Source organism: Oncorhynchus clarkii, chromosome 25 (assembly GCF_045791955.1).
Source record: "Oncorhynchus clarkii lewisi isolate Uvic-CL-2024 chromosome 25, UVic_Ocla_1.0, whole genome shotgun sequence".
NCBI lineage: Eukaryota > Metazoa > Chordata > Actinopteri > Salmoniformes > Salmonidae > Oncorhynchus > Oncorhynchus clarkii.
The window spans coordinates 23979253-24004951 of NC_092171.1; the positions used below are offsets into that span (position 1 = coordinate 23979253).

The window sequence follows — 25699 nt, forward strand, 5'->3', positions numbered from 1 at the left end:
ATGGTACAATAATTCTCTACACAATGACTGCTTGTTTTGTCACAAACTGAAATTAGGCAAATGCTGAGCCATTTCTTCAGCGCAATAAGAGTTTAGTATAACTACATGGATTGATTCCACAAACCAGTTGACTGACTATGTGTGGATATGGATACTACACCTGCGAGCAACTGCTGCCCCTCATAAGTTCAGAATTGTGTGTATATATATATATATCCACACACCGAACAAAAATATAACATGTACAGTGTTGGTCCCATGTTTAATGAGCTAAAATAAAAGATCCCAGAAATGTTCCATATGCACAAGAAGCTTATGTCTCCAATTATGTGCACACACGTTTGCATTTCTCCTTTGCTGAGATAATCCTGACAGGTGTGGCATATCAAGGTGATTAAACAGCATGATCATTACGCTGGTGACAAAAGGTTACTAAAATGTCTCAAGTTGAGGGAGTGTGCAATAGGAATGTCAACCAGAGCTGTTGCCAGAGGACTGAATGTAAATTTCTCTACCATAAGCTGCTTCCAACGCCATTTTAGAGAATTTGGCAGTACCTCCAACCGGCCTCACAACCGCAGACCCCATGTATGGCGTGGTGGGGGAGCGTTTTGCTGAAGTCAACGTTGTGAACAGAGTGCCAACAGGGTTATGGTATGGGCAGGCATAAGCTACAAACAATTGCATTTTATTAATGGCAATTTGAATGCACACATACCGTAACCAAGGCCCATTGTGCTATTCATCCGTCACCATAATGCACGGGCCCATGCAAGGATCTGTACACAATTCTTGGAAGCTGAACACGTCCCAGTTCTTCCACCATGGCCTGCATACTCAGACGTCACCCATTGAGAATGTTTGGTATGCTCTGGATCGACAGCATGTTGCAGTTCCGGCCAATATCCAACATCTTTGCACAGCCATTGAAGAATGGGACATTCCACAATCAACAGCCTGAGCAACTCCATGCGAAGGAGATATGCTACATGAGGTAAATGGTCACACCAGATACTGGTTTTCTAATCCACACACACCACTTTAAGGGAATGTGACCAACAGATGCACATCTGTATTCCCAGTCGTGAAATCCATAGATTAGGGCCTAATTAAATGCATTTCAATTGGCTGATTTACTTATTAGGAACTGAAATTGTTGCATTTATATTTTTGTTCAATATAGTTAGTGAATCACTACTGTAGTAATATCCTCAAGGTGTGTTATGCCTTTTCCCCCCAGGAAGGACCACAACGTTATTCAGCTCTGCACCTACATTTTATTTATAATAAAAAATTAATACAAAATTGAGTTTCCATAGGAAAGCAATACAAATGTGCAATCCCATCTCTTTCATATCCATTTAAAAAAAAGCATCTTAAACATTAATAATTATCATTAACTGGTGTACTACCCAGCAAAAAAAACCAAAAAACTTTAAATACAGAAAAGGAGAGGGAGGGACAGTCTGCATGTTGAGTCCCTACACTGAAAGTGGTCGGTGGGAAAGAGGATTCAGAGAAAATTAAATATCTGTAGCAACCAGCACTCAAACAGCCCTTTTCGAGTCATGAGATGTGGTAGTGGAGTCAACTGAAATGGCGCCTTCTAGGAGCTGGAGAGAAAAAACACCTACGACACCGCCATGTAACATTTACATTGTCATTTTACAAGTGCTCTCATTCAGAGCGACTTAACTCAGTGCAAATTAAGGCACCCTGTGGCCCCTACAATAAATGAACATTCAACCTTGGTATTATAGGCATCAGCCAATCAGACCCCCGTAACAATAGGACAGCTCGGGATTAGATCTGTCTTTCATACAGAAAAGAAAGATATGTGCACCAACATGCCCCTCATTCTCCAGTCAAGTAACCGGCCTTTCAACAGTATGAGTAAAAAAAAAACAGAATAGGAAATTAAAAACAGGCTACTGGGCCCATAGAGTGGCAGTGTGGTGGTGGGTATGTATGAGATTATGTTGGTGTTATGATTAGAGCACACGGGTCTGGCAAGGCTCAGTGGGCAGCTCCAGGCTGCTCTCATGGCCACAGCTGGATGTCACACAGGACAACTCCTCCAAAGGAACAGGCATCCCCTGGGCACAGATCTGCTGCATGCACTGCCTACACAGGACAAGAGCGATTTAGAATCAAGGTTGAGGATTGATGAAACACCACTGTATGGAAACATTCAGCCACAATCACATTCAATTGGTGTCCATATAATTCTACTACATTTCCAATAACTTACCAAGCTGTGCGGGACATAGTGTAATAGATGTCTGGCTTCTGGAAGCCGTTGAAGGTAGAGGACGCAGCCACGGTGTAGGCACCCATGTTCTCAAACAGCAGCCACTCTCCCACCTGCATGTCAGGCAAGTTGCACATCTCAGCGATGCGGTCCAGGCCATCGCAGGTTGGTCCCCAGATGCTGCAGTGGTACATACGTTCATCTGGTTTTGGCTTCTGTAGGAGGATGAAGAGAGCAAGGACTAAACAATGGAACTTATTTTACTGGTTTTATAAAATGCGATTATTGTGTGAGAGTTGTTGAAATGAAGTGCGTGAGTGTCAATCATCGTACCTTGTGCAGGATAGGCAGGGGGTGAGCATGGTCATATAGAATACAGTTGAAGGAGCCGTAGACCCCATCGTTCACATAGTACATCAGAGTCCGGTCACTAGTCCAATCATCATCCTCTGTAGGGGCAGAGAGGAATGAAACTTTGCTAACTAAGTTACGTGATGCAATGTTATTTTGCACATCAGGCAGTAGCCGCAAGTTTGAGGATTGAGTCGAGTTTGCTCTTACCGTCAGAGGCAGACTGCTCGTTCATGATAACCTTCTTGGCAATGATGTTAACAGCTAGGGTGTAGGCAGAGGCCACGTAGTAGCGGCCTGGTTCGGCTATGATCCGGATCCCAGAGTCGGCAGGAAAATACTTGTCCAGCGCTGGGTTGATAACGGCTGTGATCTCCTCAAACTTGAGCTTGGTGTCCTCGGACCCAGGGAAACCGCCTCCAATGTCCAGGAGGGTCATGTTGAATCCCACCTCGGACTGAAGAAACAAACCAACAGAGATGAGTTAGGCCTACCGCTGAGGGCCAACTGCGTCCCTTCACTGGAAACTAACCAAAACCAAACTTACCAGACTAAGGGTCCATTTATAAAATGTATCAATTCGGGTGGTAAGTTAAAGCAGAAAAGGCAACTCACCCCCATGTCGAAGACACAGCGTGCATCAGAGATGGCCTGGCTGTAGGTGTCTGGGTCAGTGCAGCCGCTGCCCACGTGGAAGCTGACCCCGATAACATCCAGGCCCAGCTCCTTAGCCCGCTCCAGGAGACCCCGACAGGCCTTCAGGGTGGCACCAAACTTCACACTCAGCCGGCACACTGCCTTGGAATCATCTGTGGCAATGCGCAGTACAAGTCTGGACAAGGAGAGATAAGTAAGAGGTGTACTTTTCTAGAGTAGCCAAATAAGTCCCTGACAATTCCAAGTGTTTTCAGCGTGGCTAAAGAATGGGGGTGGAGGTCTCTTACTTGGCATCGTCGTGGTACCGAGCAACCTTCATGAGCTCCACATCACTGTCGAAGGTCATCATCTGCACTCCGTGGGCAGAGGCATACTTGATCTGGGACACCTGCTTGCAGGGATTGGCGTAGATGATCCTGTTAGCATCCACACCCAGAGACTGAACGATCTGGATCTCAGTCTGATGGGACAAAGACAGACTGGGTCAGTACAGGAAACACATTCACAGGGCAGCAGGGTTTGGAGGGGATCAAGGTAATTTCAAGTCAGGAGCGGTTTAGAAAGAGACAAACCTTGCTTGCACAGTCAAAGCCAGCGTTCAAGGAGGCCAGGGTCGTGACAACAGCCCGGCTGTCGTTGCATTTGACAGCATAGAAGGGCGTGACACGAGGCATGGCACGCGCCCATCGCATGTGCTTCTTCAGCACGTCACCCAAGTCGCACACGTAGAAGGCATCCTTATCATCCTGGAGGGTCAAAGACATGGATGCAAGCAAATAAGAAATACATCTTACACTGACAAATGCCTCGTCATCAAATCACACTTCGCACACCAAATGCAGCAAAATCAGAGACAACAGGAGGTGGTTCTTACAGACATGGAAGTCTCGTTGATTTTCTGCTCAACAATGTCACGGGCACAGAAACCCTCCTCCAGGAAGGCAAAATCAGGAGCAGAAGTGTTCATGGTCGAAGAAAATATTTAAAGATTGTCACAAAAGAACTGTGGAAAAGGGAGATCAGAGTTAAAATCATAGCACAGACCCAAAAACACTTGTTTCCCAATGTTAGCTAGTTTATCAGTGGGCTAGTTGTTAAAGGAATAGCCTATCAATGTTGACTCAGTGACTTACACACTTTACAAGGACAATTCCCTGATAGTAAAATATTTGTACAAGATGGCACATTGTCATCTGGAACATGCCTAAATTAGTAGCATTACTCCCAGAGATACAGAACACCAACCACAACCAACCCCAGCTGCTAATAGGTCTGTACTGTAACATCTATTTTAGAAGATATTGTGACATGCATGTTGGAAAAAACAATGGATTGGAAAGCAACCCTTACTTGGACAAGAAAGAGATGCAATTTGGCAAAGTAGTTTAATCAGGTGCAGAGCAGCCAGGGTGGTTCACCAGTGAAGTTGAAGCCTTTCAGGTAAGACTCTAGGCCGGGGCCTGCAGAGCAGCCAGTGTGCGCTTTCCTAAAGCGATTATTCTGCAAACAGAAAGTTCAAATGTGTGAAAATGCAGCAGCATTAAAACAGGACAGTGTCTATGCTGTTAGGGTTTTCAATGGATATTTCCATAATTCACTCAACCAGCCCGTTAGCAGTTTAGATAATCATATAGTCTAGTATGACTGAGAATCAATTACTGTTGGCATCGCAAGTGTTATCAGTGAGTATTAATGGCCAATATACTTGCTTTTTTACACTATCGGACAATCTGAAGGATGTTTTTTTGTTTAACAACCACACCCTCGAGAAGGCCGACTACAGGGCAATCCTTTATCCGGGTCTCAAATGGATACAACGTCTCTCGACAAGTCTCTACTAACCAGCAAGTGAGAACCCGCCTTTATGACAAGGACACGGCTAAAGTATCCAAATAGCAGAGCGAGTGGCTAACTCGTTAAGTGGCATGAAAAGGAACCAATCAGGAAAGACTGACGCAAAACAAACGCTTCTTGGCTGAACCAATTAGTATTTTATCCGCTTGGCGCGCCATTATAATGGGCGCATTCGACATTGCAGACGACTTTAAAGGCGAGTCGAGACTGGCCGGTCTCCAAATCACCCTGCTTCATAAATAATCACTCCTCAATAGAACTTCTAGATATGTTAGTCTGTCACAATTTGCCCATGATACATCACGGTTTTGATGCTTTCGAACACGGCCCAAAATTCGTGATTCATTCATTCACGCCATGCCAACATGGCCACACGAGCTTCGTCAATGTCGCCTAATGTTACCGGTATACATTTCATAAAATACATGTTAGCAAACTAGTTAAATACATTGTGTGGGGACTGGGAGTTGTTCACGGATGTAACAAAAACGTTCACCGAGTTTCTTTGCCAATCTCATTCCCGCGGTCCAAACCAACCCCAGGTTCGCCAAAGTACACACGGCGTATCTTAACCTGCTCCAAACCCATCACTTCCATTAAACCAAAAACATATTAGAAGATAGAGATACGTAACGCTAACTAACGGTGCACGATGTGGCATATCATTTTCGCTCTGGGAGACCTGTACTGTTACACAGTTCAATGTAACGTTACAGGTCTCCATGAGCAAAGAGGCTAAATATGGCATAACCATAATATTACTTTAGCTAAACACAACTTCACACGATCTGACTAAGCCAACGTGGATATCGCAATGCATGGATGAATTCGATAGTCTACCTAGCTAACCTGTTTAAAATAAATTAATTTGTGAAAATGTAGAATCAATTATTGAATTAGGTTTACCTTAAAAAGCATTTACAAAGAGTGTGTCCATTAGACCAGAATCCTGGAAAATATGACTCGGTTTTTCCTCGTCAGCCGAGTCTGTCACGAAACTGTGTAGCGCTCTCTAACTGATTTACAACTGGAAAGTCGAAGCCAACGTTTCGATACGACCGTATTTATAGAGGTGCCGTCTCCAGGGCAACACGCCAGCTAAAACCGGCCTTTTGTAGACGTAGGAACCGGTTTAGTCTTGTCACCGGCTCCATGTGCTCTAGGAGGAAGTAGGACTCCGTAGCTCGAAAGCGTCTCTTCGTTCTTCTTCTTTGGTATCATGGCATTCGCACATTCGCACGCCACCTACTGTGTGGTAGTGTGTGGTCAATCACGTTACGTTTTTACTTTTGTAAAAGGAAAAAAGTTGCACCACCAACTAACCCTACACCTATATACAACTATTTAATATTTCAAAAATCATCACTCCATTCCAATACTTTGACCCTAACTGACCCTACACCAGGCCGAAGGCCTGGGAGGACAGAAGTCTTTCTTTAAACACATCTTGTATCTCTTCTGCAGTAACCCTTACAAGAAAATATAGCAGTTTTGAAACTGCAGTTAAAATGCAGTAACTGCAGTCGACTGTGGCATTTTGGACTCAGTAATTGCAGAATAAATTCAGTGTACTGCACTGAAGTCTGCAGTTACATTGCAAAATTACTGCAGTAAAAAAAAATACTGTTCTTTTGGAGGCAGCATTTGCAGCATACTGGAGTTATACTGCACTAATTAAGCAATGAGGCACGGGGGGTGAGGTATATGGCCAATATTTTTATTTTTTATTTTTTTATTTTATTTTTTTACCTTTATTTAACCAGGCAAGTCAGTTAAGAACAAATTCTTATTTTCAATGACGGCCTGGGAACAGTGGGTTAACTGCCTGTTCAGGGGCAGAACGACAGATTTGTACCTTGTCAGCTAAGGGCTGTTCTTTTGCACGCAGAGTGCCTGGACACAGTCCTGAGCCGTGGTATATTGGCCATATATCACAAACCCAGATGAGCATTATTTCTATTATAAACTGGTTACGAACTTAATTAGAGCAAGGTCTGATATACCATGACCTTCAGCAGTTATAAACTGGGTGGTTCAAGCCCTGAATGCTGATTGGCTAACAGACATGGTATATCAGACCGTAAACCACGGGTATGACAAAACATTTAGTTTTACTGCTCTAGTTAAGTTCGTGACCAGTTTATAATAGAAATACAGCTCCTCTGAGTTTGTGATATATGGCCAATATACCACGGCTAAGGGCTGTGTCCAGGCACTCAGTGTTGCGTCGAGAAGAATAACAGCCCTTAGCCGTGGTATATTGGCCGTATACCACACCCCCTCGTGCCTTATTGCTTAATTGTACTGCAGTGTACTGCACTCTGACTGCAATCTTTTTTAGTAAGGGAAAACCTTGTACACCCAAGAACTTATCTGCAGCTGCCGCCACATCTATTTTCTGTGATTTATGTTCCATTTCTGCGGTACAGTTGATAACCATGGCAATGAATGATAAGAAGCCAACCTTACTGAAGCACAAATTCGCATCACTCTTGTCCCATCATCCTTTACTCACTTCACTGCCTCAGCATATGACATCTTCTGTTTTACTCTGACCCTGGCAACCTCAACCTGTCTCTCTTGCACCGGGCTCTTCTGATCCCCAGCAAGATGGCCACCCCCACAATTGACACAAACAGTTTTTCCACCGATACTACACATTTCTTTGTCTTATGCCCTCCTGCACACTTCTCGCATCTTGGAATCTCCCTGCTACACTGCTGCAACATGACCATAAGCTTGACATCTGAAACACCTCAGTGGGTTCGGCATCTGAAACACCTTAGTGGGTTCGACACAAAAGCTCTCACTGGATCATTTACATATCATAACATGACTGTATCAGGTAAAGACTCTGCTTCAAAACTCAAAAGGACAGAAAGTGTCTTCTCAGTTTCACCACACTTGCCACTGGGTCTACATCACACCGAACGGGGGGCATCACAGACATAGGGAATCTTCAATTTCATTTGCTCCACCTCAACACTTCAACTCCACCACAGTAACCATTGTTTTCAAAGGCGCCGGGCTCCGGAGAGCAAAGCAAGTCACAGGTCTTGTCCCTAGTCACGTGAAGTGCCCGCTCCCTCTAGACAGAAGAAACACAGAAAATCATCACAAGTCCACTTCGAGCTAGCTTCACCGATTTCACAATACCCAATTTATTTTCTACCCAGGCTCAGAATACATATGGATCAGCCAAAAGGCAGTGATCCACTTTCTCCAAAAATGTTATTATTCTTCAACACACATCTTCCCACTGCATTCGGCCCTTCTACTTCTTCCTCACAGTCCATAACCACATCTATCCATTCACCACGCTCACGCAGCACCTTCATCCATTGTACTGCTTGCAGAACACGCACTGATGGCCTTTCTCCAATACCCACCTTATGTTCCTTAGCCCAATTTAGTAGTCTAGCTATCTCTAGCCTCTACATGCTCCCAAAACGTGCCAGTTGTCACCCAGATCTCTTCCTCATCATCCATATTTGCCACCCCATCTCTTCATTACCCGGCTCATGACTTGTAAATGTCTTTCATAATGACAACCAACTTATAGCCTACTTTGCAGTGCAGACCAACATGTTTAACATACATTTTCCAACTTAAAACAATTCTGAATTGAAAATAATAGTCTGCTATTGTGCCTTCAGCTCCACTGATTGAAGTGGATTTAAGAAGTGACATCAATAAGGGATCATAGCTTTCACCTGGATTCACCTGGTCAGTCTTATGGAAAAAGTGTTCCTTCCACTCAGTGTATTTCCTCTGGAATTTGTATTTTTCTGACCACCTTTATTTGTTCTCACACCTCTCTAATGGTCATTTTGCTCTTTCAAAGTTTGTTAAGACATGAGCTGGTTTCTGATACTGGTTGACTTACTACAAGAACAATTTAGGATTTTTCTCAAATAAAATAATATTTACAAAGCAAATTCACTGAAGCATAGCCTACTGTATATTTAAGCTGGTGAGGGTGCCCAGAGTACCAGCATCCTGAATGACCCGGTCTTGATCAATCCAATCATTCAGTGACTAACTTGGTACTGTTATCACAGACTTACATGACATGTAATAGTAGCCCAGGCTACAGAGAAATGCATCATCTGTCTGCTGTAGAACCTTATCTGTGTCTGGCAGTCCTCTCTGGATTTATCTCTAGAGGTCACTGAGACCCGAATAGGCTTACCCAGGCACTGCTATTGAGCAATAAGGGGAGAGCCGAAATGGACACCCAATATAGGTGCACTACTCTGTAATTGTAGAGTACAGATAGCCTCTCTACTGTATCAGACATGCTGATACAGTAGGCTACACATGTTGGCGGGGTCACGTGTTGACAGTGCCCTTGATGCTTAGTTGTCTGGCCCCGTTGGTGATCTGTGACCGTCTGATGCCCGCAGTGACAAAAGGTCCCACTGAAAACTACCTGTACAGGAAAAAACACAGGAATTCACGTGGTAACATGTGTTTTTGGAATGTTATCACATGTAGTTTCATGTTATCACGTTGCTTTACATGTAATCACACATTATCACATTTACTTAAAATAAGATAATTTACTAAGATCATGTGATCACATGAAAACGTGTTTTTGGAACACTTCGAGTGTTAAGCCTATCAGACCTATTAAACCCTACTAAACCCCACTCACCTCCTATTCCAAACCAGGTCTACAACCAGGACAGAGGGACATGAGTAACACTGTTCACTTTAGTGAAATACTGATTGTTTGACCCCGATCCCTCTTCAAAGTTTCTTCTTCGAGATTCCTTGAAAGAACAGATGGACCACTTTTCCAATCGGCTCAATGCTTGCTTTCTGAGACTTTGGGGTTGGGAGTAGGCTAGACGTTACCCCTCTGGGAAATCTAAGAATTTGGTCATTAGTTATCCAATAGCACATATGGAAACATTGGCAGTGGTGTAAAGAACTTAAGTAAAAATACTTTAAAGTACTACTTAAGTTGTTTTTTGGGGTATCTGTATTTTAATTTACTATTTATATTTTTGACAACTTTTACTTTACTACGTTCATAAAGAAAAGAATGTACTTTTTACTCCGTACATTTTGCCTTACACCCAAAAGTACTTGTTACATTTTTTATGATTAAGAGGACAGAAAATGGCCCAATTCACACACTTATAAAAATAACATCCATGGTCATCCCCACTGCCCCTGAGCTGGTGGACTCCCTAAACACAAAATGCTTAATTTGTAAATTATGTCTGAGTGTTGGAGTGTGCCCCTGGCTAGCCGTATTATTTTTAAAAACAAGACAATTGTGCTGTCTGGTTTGCTTAATTTACTTTCCCTTTTGATACTTAAGTATATTTTAGCAATTACATTTACTTTTGATACTTAAGTATATTTAAAACCAAATACTTTTAGACTTTTACTCGAGTAGTATTTTACTGGGTGACTTTCACTTTTACTTGAGTCATTTTCTTTTAAGGTATCGGTCACACCCTGATCTGTTTCACCGGTCTTTGTGATTGTCTCCACCTTCCTCCAGGCGTCGCCCATCTTCCCCATTATCCCGTGTATTTATACCTGTGTTCTCTGTTTGTCTGTTGCCAGTTCGTCTTGTTTGTCAAGTCAACCAGCGTTTTTGTTCTCAGCTCCTGCATTTCCCAGTCTCTTTTTCTCACCTTCCTGGGTTTGACCCTTGCCTCTCCTGACTCTGAACCCGCCTGCCTGACCACTCTGCTTGCCCCTGGGCCTGCCTGCCGACCTGTACTGTTGCCCCACCTCTTGTTTACTGACGACTGCCTGCCTTGACCTGTATATTGCCTGCCCGTTGGATTATTAAACCATTGTTAATTCGACGTGACTGCATCTGGGTCTTACCTTCATACCTGATAGTATCTTTACTTTTTCTCAAGCATGAGAGTTAGGTACTTTTTCCATTACACTTATAAGAGGCTGGTCATATGGGTTTCAGTTCAAAGCCTCTCATAGGAAATGTAACGCATCATGAAGACTGCGGTTTTGTGAAATGCATTCTCCAGACAAAAATGGACCACAATCAAATTGGCATCTTCTCTTTTCATGACCATGAGTTAGTTTCCATTCAGACTTCCACATTTACTGCCTGCTAGCATATTAAGTCATTCTTTAAACTAGGCCTCAAAACCAAGAGGCGCACTGTTTTTCTCAATGGAATACAAAAGTTGAAAAGACAAAGAAGGGGTGGGGGAATAGAAGGCAACACAATCTGCTATGCTCCAGTGGCGAGAAGCCCCGTCGCCGCCCCTACCCTCGCTTCTCATCTTGTTCTGGTGGATGGACGCCCACCTACCCTGAGAAGTACACATTCCTGAGAAGGAAGTAGGCCTCAGGTTGAGGACTAATTTATTTACCAGACATTTATCTGCTTGTTTAGAATGCCAGGTTCATGGGATATGGAGTGTACAGCCATAGTGACCCTGAGTTGAGGCAAAGGAATGCCCCACTCAAATTTGATGATGGTGTTGGAGTCGTGCGTGGCCACGCAGTCATGGGTGAACAGGGGCTATAGGATGGGAATTAGCTCGCACCCCTGAGGGGCCCTCATGTTGAGGATCAGCGTGGCAGATGTGTTGTTGCCTACCCTTACCACCTGGGGGCGGCCCGTCAGGAGGTCCAGGATCCAGTTGCAGAGGAAGGTTTTTATTCCCAGGATCCTTAGCTTAGTGATGAGATTGAAAGGCACTATGGTGTTGAACGCTGAGCTGTAGTCAACAAACAGCATTCTCACGTAGGTGTACCATTTGTTCAAGTGGGAAAGGGCAGTGTGGAGTGCAATGGAGATTGTGTCATCTGTGGATCTGTTGGGGTGGTATGCTAATTGTAGTGGGTCTAGGGTTTCTGGGATGATGTTGGTCATGACAACACCCTTTCAAAGCACTTCATGGCTACAGGCCTGAGTGCTATGGGGTGGTAGACATTTAAGCAGGTTACCTTGGCGTTCTTGGGCACAGGGACTATGTATGGCGGTCTGCTTGAAACATGTAGGCATTACAGACTCAGTCAGGGAGAGGTTGAACATGTCAGTGAAGACACTTGCCAGTTGTACTTAAGCGCATGCACTGACCATGTCCTGGTAATTTGTCTGAATGTTGACCTGTTAAAAAGGTCATACTCCCCTTGGCTACGGAGAGTGTGATCACACAGTCGTCTGGAACAGCTGGTGCTCTCATGCATGCTTCAGTGTCACTGTCTCCATGCTCGGCACAGTAAAGGGAAAGCTTAACACTACAGCATACAATGACATTCTAGACAATTCTGTGCTTCCAACTTTGTGGCAACAGTTTGGGGAAGGCCCTTTCCTGTTTCAGCCTGACATTGCCCCCGTTCACAAAGCAAGGTCCATACCGAAATGGTTTGTCGAAATCAGTGTGGAAAAACTTGACTGGCCTGCACAGTTATACTGAACTTTGACTGCAATCTTTTCCCTAAGGGAGGATTTAGCATTTGAATGTTAACTTGACCTTCCAATTACATGTGAATGCTGTTCCTATTTCACAATATGCATCCTCATCTCACCTTAACAGTACACCCAAACTACCTGTTAAAGAACACACACTGTTCTTGTGCCTTGAATAATTATCCTGGCTGGAGGTCTGCGTCGCATGTTTAGTGTTGTATTGGCCATGCCAAGAACACTCAGTGGCCAGTTAGTTAGGTTCAAAAAAATGGTTCGCTCTTACATACAGTGAGTCAGGTGGCTTGCTATATAAAGCAGGCAGACAGGCATCAAGGAATTCAGTTACTGTCCGATTGAACATTCGAATGGGCATAATGAGTGACATAAGAGACTTTGAGCATGGTATGATCATCGGTGCCAAGCACGCCAGTTCCAGTATCTCAGAAACGTCCGACCTCCTAGGTTTTCAATGCACAACAGTCTCTTGGGTTTACAGAGAATGGTGTGACAAACAATAAAAATCCAGTCAGTGGCAGTCCTGTGGGCAAAAACAGCTTGTTAATGAGAGGATGAAAGAGAATGGCAAGAATCGGGAAGGCTAACAGGCGGGCCACAAATAGGCAAATAACGGCGCAGTTCAACAGTGTGCAGAACGGCATCTCGGAACGCATAACTCGTAATTTTGTGTCACGGATGGGCTATTGCAGCAGACTACCACACCGGGTTCCACTCCTATCAGCTAAAAACAAGAAGTGGCTCCAGTGGGCACGCGATCACCAACACTGGACAATTGAGGAGTGGGAAAACATTGCCTGCTCGGACGAATCCTGGTGTCTGTTGCGTCATGCTGATGGCAGAGTCAGGATTTGGTGTAAGCAGAATGAGTTCATGGCTCCATGCTGCCTGGTACAGGCTGGTGGAGAATGTTTTTCCAGGCACACGTTAGGTCCCTTGATACCAACTGAGCAACATTTCCATGCCCCAGAGATTTCAGGCTGTTCTAGAGGAAAAGGGGGTCCGACCCAGTACTAGATGGGTGTACCTAATAAATTGTGTATATCTCCTGTGAGTCTGTGGTGTAAACAGTTTGCCTACGTGTCACACATACTGACACAAGGTCACAACGCTCTAAAGTTGACCCACATTTCCTTATTTTTTGTCTCTTTATCTATCCCTCTCTTCCCACTAAGTAGTAGAGCTCTGTTGAACAAAACAAGATTAGTCTGAGCTGGGACTGCTCTCACAACAACAATAATTGCATCCACACATGGACTGCAATGGAAAAGAGGCATGAACTCTTTCACAAGAGCCAGATCAAGACAACATGGATACAGCCATGGAGCGGCAGGTAGCACAGTAGTTAGAGCGTTGGGCCAGTAACCAAAAGGTTGCTGGATCAAATCCCAGAGCTGTTGTTCTGCCCCTGAGCAAGGCAGTTAACCAACTGTTCCCCGGTAAGCCATCATTGTAAATAAGAATTTGTTCTTAACCGACTTGCCTAGTTAAATAAAGGTACAATAAAATAATTGTTAGGCTACATTATGAAATGACTATACATTTACAAAGCAATTGCCTGATTTGATAAAATGATTAAGTCTGATCTCAGGCAGGTAAGATGAGATCTTATGAGGTGAGCCAATTAATGCAGTCTGACCTAATGACCATTTGGCAGTGATGAGGTGTGTTTGACTATTGCTGAGTGTGGACTGATACAGCAGTGTTCCCATCTTTGCACTCAATAACTCTCAGCCCCGTGTGTACATCATGCTCTAGTAACATATTAGCTATGACACTGCGTCACTAGTTAAAAGCCCCTTTGTAATAAACATCTTAGAATATGATAATTTGGCAGAAACCTTTACCCAATGTGGAATACCCTCAGTTGCAGTTTGGTTACATACTACTTGCTTTTATCATTCTCTCTTACACACAGATCTGGGAGAGTGGGTAGCTGATCTAGGTCGTTCCTATTGCTCTGGTGACTATATAATAAAATAAGGCATGAAAATAAACACAGCACATTTAAAGAGAGAGAGACAGATGATTTCACGCAACACAAAAGCTTGGACGTAAAACTGTTAGGGTTGGATTTTCCACCCGGCAATTTTCCTCTGCTCCTCTGCTCCAAGATTGCTTATGAAACCCGAGCAGGAATCATTGTGTACACACAATCACATGTACCGCATAAGTCAATGAATGACGCAGGGCGGCGGTACTTATCCAATAGTGTTGAGTCACCTTTTCTGCCTGGTCACCAGGATTTCACCCGGGGAAAGTGCATTTATCATGTTGTTTGCTGTTGTCTGCAATGTTAATAGGTGAAGAATAAAGTTGAATTAAAATTGAATTGAGATTCCTTGAAAGAGATTCTGTGAAATGATTGTACTAAAAAACACACTCAAAACACATCCAAGCATAAACACAGGCACACCCACATAGACACACACATCCACAAGGGTACACTGACCCAGACCACACATACACCCATCTATACCGAACAAAAATATAAAACATGTAGGTCCCATGTTTCATGAGCTGAAATAAAATATTCCAGCAATTTTTCATAGGCACAAAAAGCTTATTTCTCTCAAATGTTGTGCACAAATTTGTTTATATCCCTGTTAGTGAACGTTTCTCATTTGCCAAGATAATCCATCCACTTGACAGTTGTGGCATATCAAGAAGCTAATTAAACAGCATGATCATTACACAGGTGCACCTTGTGTTCGGGACAATAAAAGACTACTCTAAAATGTACAGTTTGTCATACAACACAATGCCACAGATGTCTCAAGTTGAGGCAGAGTACAATTGGCATGCTGACTTCAGGAATGTTCACCGTGGTTGCCAGAGAATTTAACGTTAATTTCTCTATCATAAGCTGCCTCCAACGTTGCTTAGGAGAATTTGGAAGTACGTCCAACCAGCCTCACAACAGCACACCACGTGTAACCATGCCAGCCCAGGACCTCCATATCTGGCTTCTTCACCTGCGGGATTGTCTGAGATAAAGCCACCGGGACAGCTGATGAAACTGAGCAATATTTCTGTCTGTAATAAAGCCCCTTTGTGAAGAAAAAAATAATTCTGATTGGCTGGTCCTGGCTCCCCAGTGGGTGGGCCCATGGCTGCGCCCCTGCCTAGTCATGTGAAATCCATAGATTAGGCCCCAATTTATTTATTTCAATTGACTGAGTAAATTGACTCAGTAAAATTGTTTCAATTGTTGCGTTTATATTGTTGTTCAGTATAGTACCAGGTCGGACCCTCCTTTGCCTCCAGAACAGCCTGAATTATTCGGGGCATGGCAACGCGGCTCAATTGTTATCAAGGGACCTAATGTGTGCCAGGAAAACATTCCCCACACCATTACACCACCGCCACTAGCCTATAACGTTGACACCAGGCAGGAAGGGGCCTTGACTTTAGCTGATAAGAGTGCAACCCGGTGCTGTCTACTGCAATAGCCCATCAATGACAAGGACTGACGAGTTGTGCGTTCCGAGATGCCGTTCTGCACACCACTGTTATACCGCGCTGTTATTTGCCTGTTTGTGGCCCGCCTGTTAGCTTGCACGATTCTTGCAATTTTTCCCACAGGACTGCTGCTGACGGGATGTTTTTTGTTTGTCGCAACCTTCTCAGTAAACCCTAGAAACTGTTGTGCATGAAAAGCCCAGAAGGGCAAACGTTTCTCAGATACTGGAACCGGCACGCCTGGCACCGACGATCATACCACGCTCAAAGTCACTTAGGTCAATTGTTTTGCCATTTTGATGTTCAATCAAACAGTAATTTAATTCCTTGATGCCTGTCTGCTTTATATAGCAAGCCATGGCCACCCGACTCACTGTTTGAAGGAGCAATACATTTGTGAATGGGGTGGTGTACCTAATAAACTGGCCAGAGTTTTATATACATTATATTTGTACTGTAGGGTTTAGAATTTGATCCCCCTAAAGGCAATACAACTCTTTATTACCACTCAACAATGAGTATGCCGCTGGACAAACACATCTGCTGTAGGAATTCAGCACAAATTCAATTTATTACAATCCTGCTTCAGCTCTCTTTTTGGCATGCACAGTGAGGGAAAACAGTGTTTGATCCCCTGCTGATTTTGTACGTTTGCCCACTGACAAAGAAATGTTCAGTCTATAATTTTAATGGTACGTTTATTTGAACAGTGAGAGACAGAATAACAACAACAAAATCTAGAAAAACGCATGTCAAAAATGTTATAATTTGATTTGCATTTTAATGAGGGAAATAAGTATTTGACCCCTCTGCAAAACATGACTTAGTACTTGGTGGCAAAACCCTTGTTGGCAATCACAGAGGTCAGACGTTTCTTGTAGTTGGCCACCAGTTTGCACACATCTCAGGAGGGATTTTGTCCCACTCCTCTTTGCAGATCTTCTCCAAGTCATTAAGGTTGAGGCTGACGTTTGGCAACTCGGACCTTCAGCTCCCTCCACATAATTTCTATGGGATTAAGGTCTGGAGACTGGCTAGGCCACTACAGGACCTTAATGTGTTTCTTCTTGAGCCACTCCTTTGTTGCCTTGGCCATGTGTTTTGGGTCATTGTCATGTTGGAATACCCATCTACGACCCATGTTCAATGCCCTGGCTGAGGGAAGGAGGTTCAGACCCAAGATTTGACGGAACATGGCCCCGTCCATCGTCCCTTTGATGCGGTGAAGTTGTCCTGTCCTCTTAGCAGAAAAACACCCCCAAAGCATAATGTTTCCACCTCCATGTTTGATGGTGGGGATGGTGTTTTTGGGGTCATAGGCAGGATTCCTCCTCCTCCAAACACGGGCATGTACAGTGGGGAGAACAATTATTTGATAACCTGCAAAATCGGCAGTGTTTCCTACTTACAAAGCATGTAGAGGTCTGTAATTTTTATCATAGGTACACTTCAACTGTGAGAGACGGAATCTAAAACAAAAATCCAATCACATTGTATGATTTTTAAGTAATTAATTTGCATTTTACTGCATGACATTAAGTATTTGATCACCTACCAACCAGTAAGAATTCCGGCTCTCACAGACCTGTTAGTTTTTCTTTAAGAAGCCCTCTTGTTCTCCACTCATTACCTGTATTAACTGCACCTGTTTGAACTCGTTACCTGTATAAAAGACACCTGTCCACACAATCAAACAGACTCCAACCTCTCCACAATGGCCAAGACCAGGGAGCTGTGTAAGGACAACAGGGTAAAATTGTAGACCTGCACAAGGCTGGGATGAGCTACAGGACAATAGGCAAGCAGCTTGGTGAGAAGGCAACTGTTGGCGCAATTATTAGAAAATGGAAGAAGTTCAAGATGACGGTCAATCACCCTCGGTCTGGGGATCCATGCAAGATCTCACCTTGTGTGTAGTTCTGGGCTGATTCCTCACCGTTCTCATGATCATTGCAACTCCACGAGGTGAGATCTTGCATGGAGCCCAAGGCCGAGGGAGATTGACAGTTATTTTGTGTTCCTTCCATTTGCGAATAATCACACCAACTGTTGTCACCTTCTCACCAAGCTGCTTGGCGATGGTCTTGTAGCTCATTCCAGCCTTGTGTAGGTCTACAATCTTGTCCCTGATATCCTTAGAGCTCTTTGGTCTTGGCCATGGTGGAGAGTTTGGAATCTGATTGATTGCTTCTGTGGACAGGTATCTTTTATACAGGTAACAAACTGAGATTAGGAGCACTCCCTTTAAGAGTGTGCTCCTAATCTCAGCTCGTTACCTGTATAAAAGACACCTGGGAGCCAGAAGTCTTTCTGATTGAGAAGGGGTCAAATACTTATTTCCCTCATTAAAATGCAAATCAATTTATAACATTTTTGACATGCGTTTTTTGTTGTTGTTATTCGGTCTCTCACTGTTCAAATAAACCTACCACTAAAATTATAGACTGATCATTTTGTCAGTGGTCAAACGTACAAAATCAGCAGGGGATCAAATACTTTTTTCCCTCACTGTACATTCTCTCCATGCGTGACTTCAGAGATCACATGCACACCTCATCTCTTTGGTATTTCCTTCGCATACACACATGCCATTAAGTTGACTATGCCCGAGCCCCTATTTCCCAACCATCCCATGATGAGCACGCATTGTCTTCAATTCAGGTGCTCCTGGCATGAGATGTTAGTGTGAAATAACCAAATATTTATTTTGTTAACCCCACCATCTTGCTCTAAACAATCTCTGAAGTTCCAGTGTTATTAATTTGTGGAGGAGTGTGTAGGGGTGTGTGGAAGTGTGTCAATGGGATGTTAGAACTATTCATTAATTGGGAAAGGGAACAAACAGGAATGGAGGATGTTCCACTAATTAGTTCCCCAGTCAAACAAAACGTGAGACGTGTTGTTGGGGGTTGGCGCAGCTACCAAAAGTAAACTTGAAGCGAGGAAAGGAGGCCATTTTAGGCTATTGGCATCTACAACCTCCCTCCCTCTTCCAGTAACCCTTCCTCACCCAGGGCTATGCACATGTACAGGCATCTGTTTGATTCACTATTCAGTGTGTGACCTAGTGTACAAAACATTAGGAACGCCTGCTCTTTCCATGACATAGCTTTCAGTCTATGATCCCTTATTGGATGTCAATAAGTGTCAATGAAGGGGAGGAGACAGGTTAAAGAAGGATTTTTAAGCCTTGAGACACGGATTGTGTACGTGTGCCATTCAGAGGGTTAATGGGCAACACAAAATATTTAACTGAACGGGGTATGGTAGTAGGTGCCAGGCACACCGGTTTGTGTCAAGAACTGAAACGCTGCTGGGTTTTTCAAGCTCAACAGTTTCCCGTGGGTATCAAAAATGGTCTACCTCCCAAAGGACATCCAGTCAACTTTACAACTGTGGGAAGCATTGGAGTCAACATGGGCCAGCATCCCTGTGGATCACTTTTGACACTTTATGGAGTCCATCCCCAAACAAATTGAGGGAGTTCTAAAGGGCAGGGTGCAACTCAATATTAGGAGGATGTTCCTAACGTTTGGTATACTCAGTGTATATGTGCCATTCAGAGGACGAACGGGCAAGACAAAAGTTTGAAACGGAGTATGGTAGTAAGTGTCAGATACACCAGTTTGAGTGTTTCAAGAACTGCAACGCTGCTGGGTTTTTCATGCTTAACAGTTTTCCATGTGTATCAAGAACGGTCCACCACCCAAAGGACAGCCAGCCAACTTGACACAACTGTTGGAAGCATTGGAATCAACATGGACCAGCATCCCTGTGGAACTCTTTCGACACCTTGTAGAGTCCATGCCCCAACAAACTGAGGATGTTCTGACGGCAAAGGGGGGTGCAACTCAATATTAGGAAGATGTTCCTAATGTTTTGTATACTCAGTGTATATACACACTAACTAAGTGTGTGTTGGGCTGAAAAACTTTAATGTTTCTGAAGTCCATCTGTGTGTGTAAGGCGGAATGTTTATCCCTATGATCATTGCCTGAACGCTTGTCCCAAGTCCCATTGGGGTCATGCCAGGACATGAGAACCATTAGGGGTGACGGTCAAAGCAGCTCACGACACTGCACTGACTATAGTTCAGAATGCCATCTGTGCTACCAAGGATACCAGCTAAAGTATATGTATCTAGACAGACTGTCACGAATACCAAGTGATAGATTTCACCTTCGGGGATCGATAAAGACTATTCACCAATCAACAACTCCTAGAAAGCAGCCTCACACACCAACATTCATTTTGAAAGCGCAGCAATGCACATTTGCTCAATAGTATGTACGCATACTCAAATTTACAGAGCTGCACCTGTAACTCAGTCGAAGGTAGAAAACAACTGTTTAAAAGAGTGGAGGGGAGCTCAATCTAATTTCACTTCTAGACACGTTTGTGGTCCATCCTTGTTTAACTCAAGTTTTATTTTGAGGATAATTCATGAATTTGCTTTGCTGCAAGGAGGCTATTCAGTCAATGGTTAAAACCAGATCACAGTGAAACAGTCAGGTTGGATTTTGTGACACTTGACTGGACATTCAACCTTTACTACCAATCCATGCCACCCAGCCCACTGTAGTGGGCCATGAGTTGCATAAGGAAGCCTTGTGCAGGCCTTTTCTGCCACCTCAGCATGTCTCCCTGCCCTGGTTGACGGTCACAATGCTTTCATCTCTGAGCCGTCCCTCCCTGGGCCTTTCAAGTCAGAGTCATCAAAGTTAGATTTGCGGTATGGCAGGGACAGAGCGGAAAAGGATATATTTTATGACTACTTAACGGTGCGTAGGGGTCGAGCAGTTTGGGTTCTCTACTGGCGACGTAGGAGAGATGCCCAGACGGCAGTGAGATCATTCTCTCCAGCCAAATGCCATGTTGGAAAGTTGGGAAAAATGCCCCACATCAGCACATTTCGCTCCACCCATCCTTCTGGAAGAGGAGGAGTTGAGACAAAAGAGGGATCGGAGAGTGAGAGATGAAGAGACAAAAGTGTTTCCCTCCAAAAAAGCTCACTCCCTCTCTTTATGAATTACTACATGTTCTACAGTCTTGGAAGACCTTATTGACATTGGGGAAAATTCAGACCATTATGCAGCATTTTAATTGCATGGCTTTACAACTTGCAGCGATACATTAGCCAAATTGGATGACAAGGCAAAGAGTAACATTTGTGCTCTCTAAAATGTTTGAATAATATTCCTCGACTTTTCCTGTTTCCTTAAATGCCTAGGCTATAGCCTATGTTAAATTTTATTAGTCACTATCGGTAGCGACCATAAGTAATAACTATGTATATTTTACTGACAATTTAGTTTATGTTCCCTTCTCTACATTTGTATCATTCCATTGTTTTATTTAGCCTAACTTTTGTTTTCTCTGTAAACGCTGTCACGTCCTTGTGGTTGTGGCTCAGGAAATAGTGTATACTGTTTAACAAAGGCCAAATACAAATTGAAGTAAAAATGCAGGCTTATTAAATCCTTATGGAGCACAAACCATTACTTTAAAACTTGGCCCACGTGCAAGACTTGGCACATCAGTGAGGGTAATTAAGGTATATTTGTCATACTATTCTCCATAATATAATTATTATATTGTAGGCTATACTACTTCCAACAATCTACATGTGGCAATTTTCTAAATGAATCAAACCACCTTTCTTTCGTTTGTGCGTAAAGGCTCTATTTTTCCATTAAGTGGGATTCATGATTATTCCCTAGACGCGTAAAATCTGACTCTTTTTTAAGAGTTCTGAAATGGAGACAAATATACATGTTCCATGGCTCTCCCTCTATATTCTGAAAGCATTCTCTAGTCTACATTCAAGTCTTGTCACAATCAAATGAAAAAGGTACACCATATTTAAAGGGATTGCTTCAGAGAAATGAACAGAAAAACAAATTTAATAAAAACTCCTTGCTAATAAAGACCACCCATTAGGTTTGTTTTCTGGGGTTAAATTACATTTATTTAGTGTGCGCAAGGGAACCATGGCCTAGGAAAGGCGTAAAATGTCCTACGTCTGAATTGGTCTCATTGGGATTTGTCCACACACCTATAAGCATAAGTAGGCTACACAGTTCAATCTTCAGCATTTCTAACATTCCCACACAATGTCACTGCTAATTACTTGGGCACGGGCTGAAGTTTACATAGTGCCAAGAAAGGAACACCCTTGTCATTTGAACCCTGGATTGCTCATTAAACCAATAAAATTCTCCATATGCTCAGAGGACCTATCTTTGAAAGCGCTGACAAAGAATGGTCAAGTGATGATGAAAAAACTACCCAGGGTCAAAAAGCAGTCAGAAGTAAAAATGTTATGTTTTTCCTAAAAATCACCCTCTCCCCCCTGGCCCCTGCTCTTCACTTTACACACCAACGTCAGAGCTCAGATGGTGACGTGTGTGAGGTCGCTTCTCAGGGAAGCCCATTCAAGCACACAGTGGAGGGGATTACTCTGTGAAAGCAGACCCACCTCGGCTTCTTTTGTCTGGACGGCTTTGGCCCGCTGAAGCAGTGCATGCTGGTAAAAATGCCCATTTTGGTTGCCTGAGGAAGTTACTGCTCGTCTTGCTGTGAATGAGTCAGTGTGGCAGTAGTTCAAGAGATATAACCTTTATTTAACTAGGCAAGTCAGTTAAGAACAAATTATTTTTTTAAATGACATGGGTTAACTGCGTTGTTCAGGGGCAGAACAACCTTGTCAGCTCGGTGATTCGATCCAGCAACCTTTCAGTTACTGGCCCAATGCTCTAACCACTAGGCTACCTGCCGCCCCAATAAATATCATGATTTGGTGATTCGATCAAATACTATTCCAATAAATTAATGATGGGATTGTGGTGAAACAATCTTTCACACATTATTTGGAAGCTCGTTTGAACGCATTCAAAGGAGACACATCCCAAGTTTTCAAACTGTCATCTTAAGTTAAATAAAGCATGAATTAGTTAAGCAGGTCAGTTAATTGGCAGATGGAGTATTCAAAATAACACAAAATACAATTCAAGTAAGCAGTATGCATACAACTGCCAAAAAAGGTCAGAGGTAACAGATTAATACAATGCTCTGAGCTGATTTTAGACAGCCTAAACAGAAATGCATCCTATTGGTTATTTATGCATTTTCCTTTCTTTGTAATATCTTGGAAAAAGAGTGATGTGCTACAGGAAGTGCCAACTTAGCTTGACCCACTTCCTGTGGCCTAGATCTGGCGTATCCATGGTGATGGTTTTGTTGAGCGAAAAAAAGGATCCTGCCAAAACAACAACAAGCGTGACCCACTGTCCAGACCTGAGAAAGAAAGACTAACCATTCCCACATCAATCAGTTAGCTGTCTGAGGATAAGTTATCAAAACGACAAACACAACCTCAGGCCTGAATGAAATACATTTCTCCAAAGTTCACTTTTTAATATCTCAGTTGACAGCTTGAATGCGCCTCTTACGTAAATATGATTGGTGGTGACACGCAGTCACCCTCTCACTTTATTTCCCTCTTTTCTTGCCAAACAATGAGAAAAAGCAGGCCGGGGCGATCAGCTATGTGACCCTCTGACAGCACACAACAGTGGTTAAGATACAAACGGCTAGGGAAGCTACTGCATCTCCATTGTTCAGATCTACATCATCTACCCACTGCCCATGCACCCCTAACCACCACCCCACACAACTGTGCCATGAAGAAAGAGTCCTCTGTTCTTCACCAACTGAAATGTGTCATTATTGTATGAAAACCACAAGCCTCAACTCCTCAAAGACACTCAATATCCCTCATTATTTCTGTATCTGACTGCACTCAATTTTTTCAGTTTTACTATACACATGACTATATGGTCAAGGCCTTCCTTTTGAATGATACCATTGAATCTTGAGATATGCTTGCATAACTTGGACGTTTGAGTAAATGCATTGACGTCAATAGGAGATTTGCAGACATTTAAGAGTTAGGAAGTTAATTTGTCATAGTATTTTGCATTACATGAGTTGAACGGTTATCCTTTGTTTCGCCTGTTACACATCTCACTCTGCAGCAACCAACAATGGAGACTAGAAGGCATAGCTTAAACTTTCTTTAGACATCTAATATTTGGATTACATTTGTATGTCATACTCCACTCACGATGAGCTGGGCAAAGTAAAATGAGTTTAACAACTCTTGGTGGGACTAGTGAGGGTAGAGGGTCAAGCACCAAACAGGCGGGAAGGAAGAGCAAGGGAGGCAGACGGTGCCTAAAGCCTCATGGTTTGAGGCCCCAGGCAGCAGTGTTTTAGGGAGGGGGTCAGGGTGAATTGCACAGCACCTCCTCCCATTTCAAAAAGGCCAGGGCAGGAGACAGGAGGGCCAGCCAAGTGTGAACCAGGGGGATGAGAGGTCAAACGGAGAAAGCTACTTCCAAGAATTGGGGCTCCATGGTCTCAGGACTTGTCTTCACCTTTTTTTCCCTCTTCCCTCCTTTTTTAATCTGTCTGGATTGGAGTGAAATACTGGCTGTTTAATATCTACAGAAAGTCATACCAAGGAATACTTATGTCATACCAAGGAAGTAAAATATATTTGTGAAGCCCTTTAGAGTTGTTGGACATGACAGTGTATGGACATGTATTTCCGGGTGCTAATCATTATAAATGGTATGTCAGTTAATAAAATACAACTTTCCCCATACAACTGAGACCTTGTGTCCAACTGTTGGACTTATTTGTGGATAGCTTTTTTCAACATAGAACTGCATCCCCAGAGATCATAAGAACATAGCACAGATAAGTTTAGTACACATTGTTTATGTGTCAAGCACGGAGCATAACACAGACATGTTCAGTCTGAGGAAAATTAGGATTGTGAAGTAAAAAAGAACACAGTGAATGTCAGGAGCTTCTCATGGACACACATCAAAAACACATTTTTACTTTGTCATTATGGGGTAGTGTGTGTGTAGATGGGTGAGAAGAAAACAATTTAATAAATGTTGAATTCAGGCTGAAACAAAATGTGGAATAAGTCAAGGAGTATGAATACTTTCTGAAGGCACACACAAAAGTGCACATATGTGGATGCACAAACTGCATACACCACACAATCACAACATTTTGCAATCAATAGATAATACACACTGTATCCTTTCATAGCAGCTCCACCAATATATCTTCATAACTGTGTTACAGGACAGGTCACAATCGATCAGCTCACTTTTGCATCACAACCGCTCGACTCCCAGACGGTAACAAAGTGTCATTCTGCCACAAATTAAGTTGGGAAATGGCTGTGAGCAGCTGCACAAAAGACATAATTCAAACAGATATTGAATCATTTGACTTCGGGATTCTTAATCTCAGTAGTGTCACAGAGTAGTTCCACTACCTCTACCTCAGTAGTGCCCCCTGCCTCTACTCCCACCTCTGCCTCTAAATCCCCCTCTACCTCTCTCACTCGACAGGTGTCCTACGGACCTCCTCAGCTTCTTCCTCTCCTCGTGGCGATCACGCTCTGCCTGCTGTCGCCGCTGTTGCTGCTCCGACTGAAGGAGATCATTGAGAAAGGACAGGAAGAGAGAGGAGAGGGAGGCAGAGAGAGAGAGAGATACTTCTCATTGGAGTATTATTAAGCGACCTCGTGCAAAAAAATAGCTTTTCTATTGTCAAACCTGTAATCAATGTTGACCTTGGCACTGCTTCCTCCAGCTCACGATGTAGTCCAG

The 25699-nt window shown here is 43.3% G+C and overlaps 1 protein-coding gene across 1 annotated transcript; it reads right to left on the bottom strand.

The window, feature by feature from the left end:
* Positions 1-672: 672 nt before the first annotated feature.
* On the bottom strand, positions 673-6175 carry LOC139383767 (ornithine decarboxylase 1-like). The gene is made up of 10 exons (XM_071128333.1): positions 6020-6175; positions 4610-4759; positions 4134-4262; positions 3832-4005; positions 3547-3719; positions 3218-3434; positions 2813-3059; positions 2585-2700; positions 2252-2466; positions 673-2124 (listed from the first exon to the last, which is right to left on the bottom strand). Exons 3-10 carry the CDS (start codon positions 4224-4226, stop codon positions 1992-1994), a joined length of 1368 nt encoding a protein of 455 aa, XP_070984434.1. The 5' UTR covers positions 4227-4262; positions 4610-4759; positions 6020-6175; the 3' UTR covers positions 673-1991.
* Between the last annotated feature and the right edge of the window lie 19524 nt (positions 6176-25699).

Coding starts and splice junctions, on each gene's coding strand:
- LOC139383767 (XM_071128333.1), bottom strand. CDS start 4,226: ATGAACACTTCTGCTCCTGATTTTGCCTTCCTGGAGGAGGGTTTCTGT. Junction 4,006..4,133: donor TCAACGAGACTTCCATGTCT/GTAAGAACCACC, acceptor TTGACCCTCCAG/GATGATAAGGATGCCTTCTA. Junction 3,435..3,546: donor CGGTACCACGACGATGCCAA/GTAAGAGACCTC, acceptor CTCCTTGTCCAG/ACTTGTACTGCGCATTGCCA.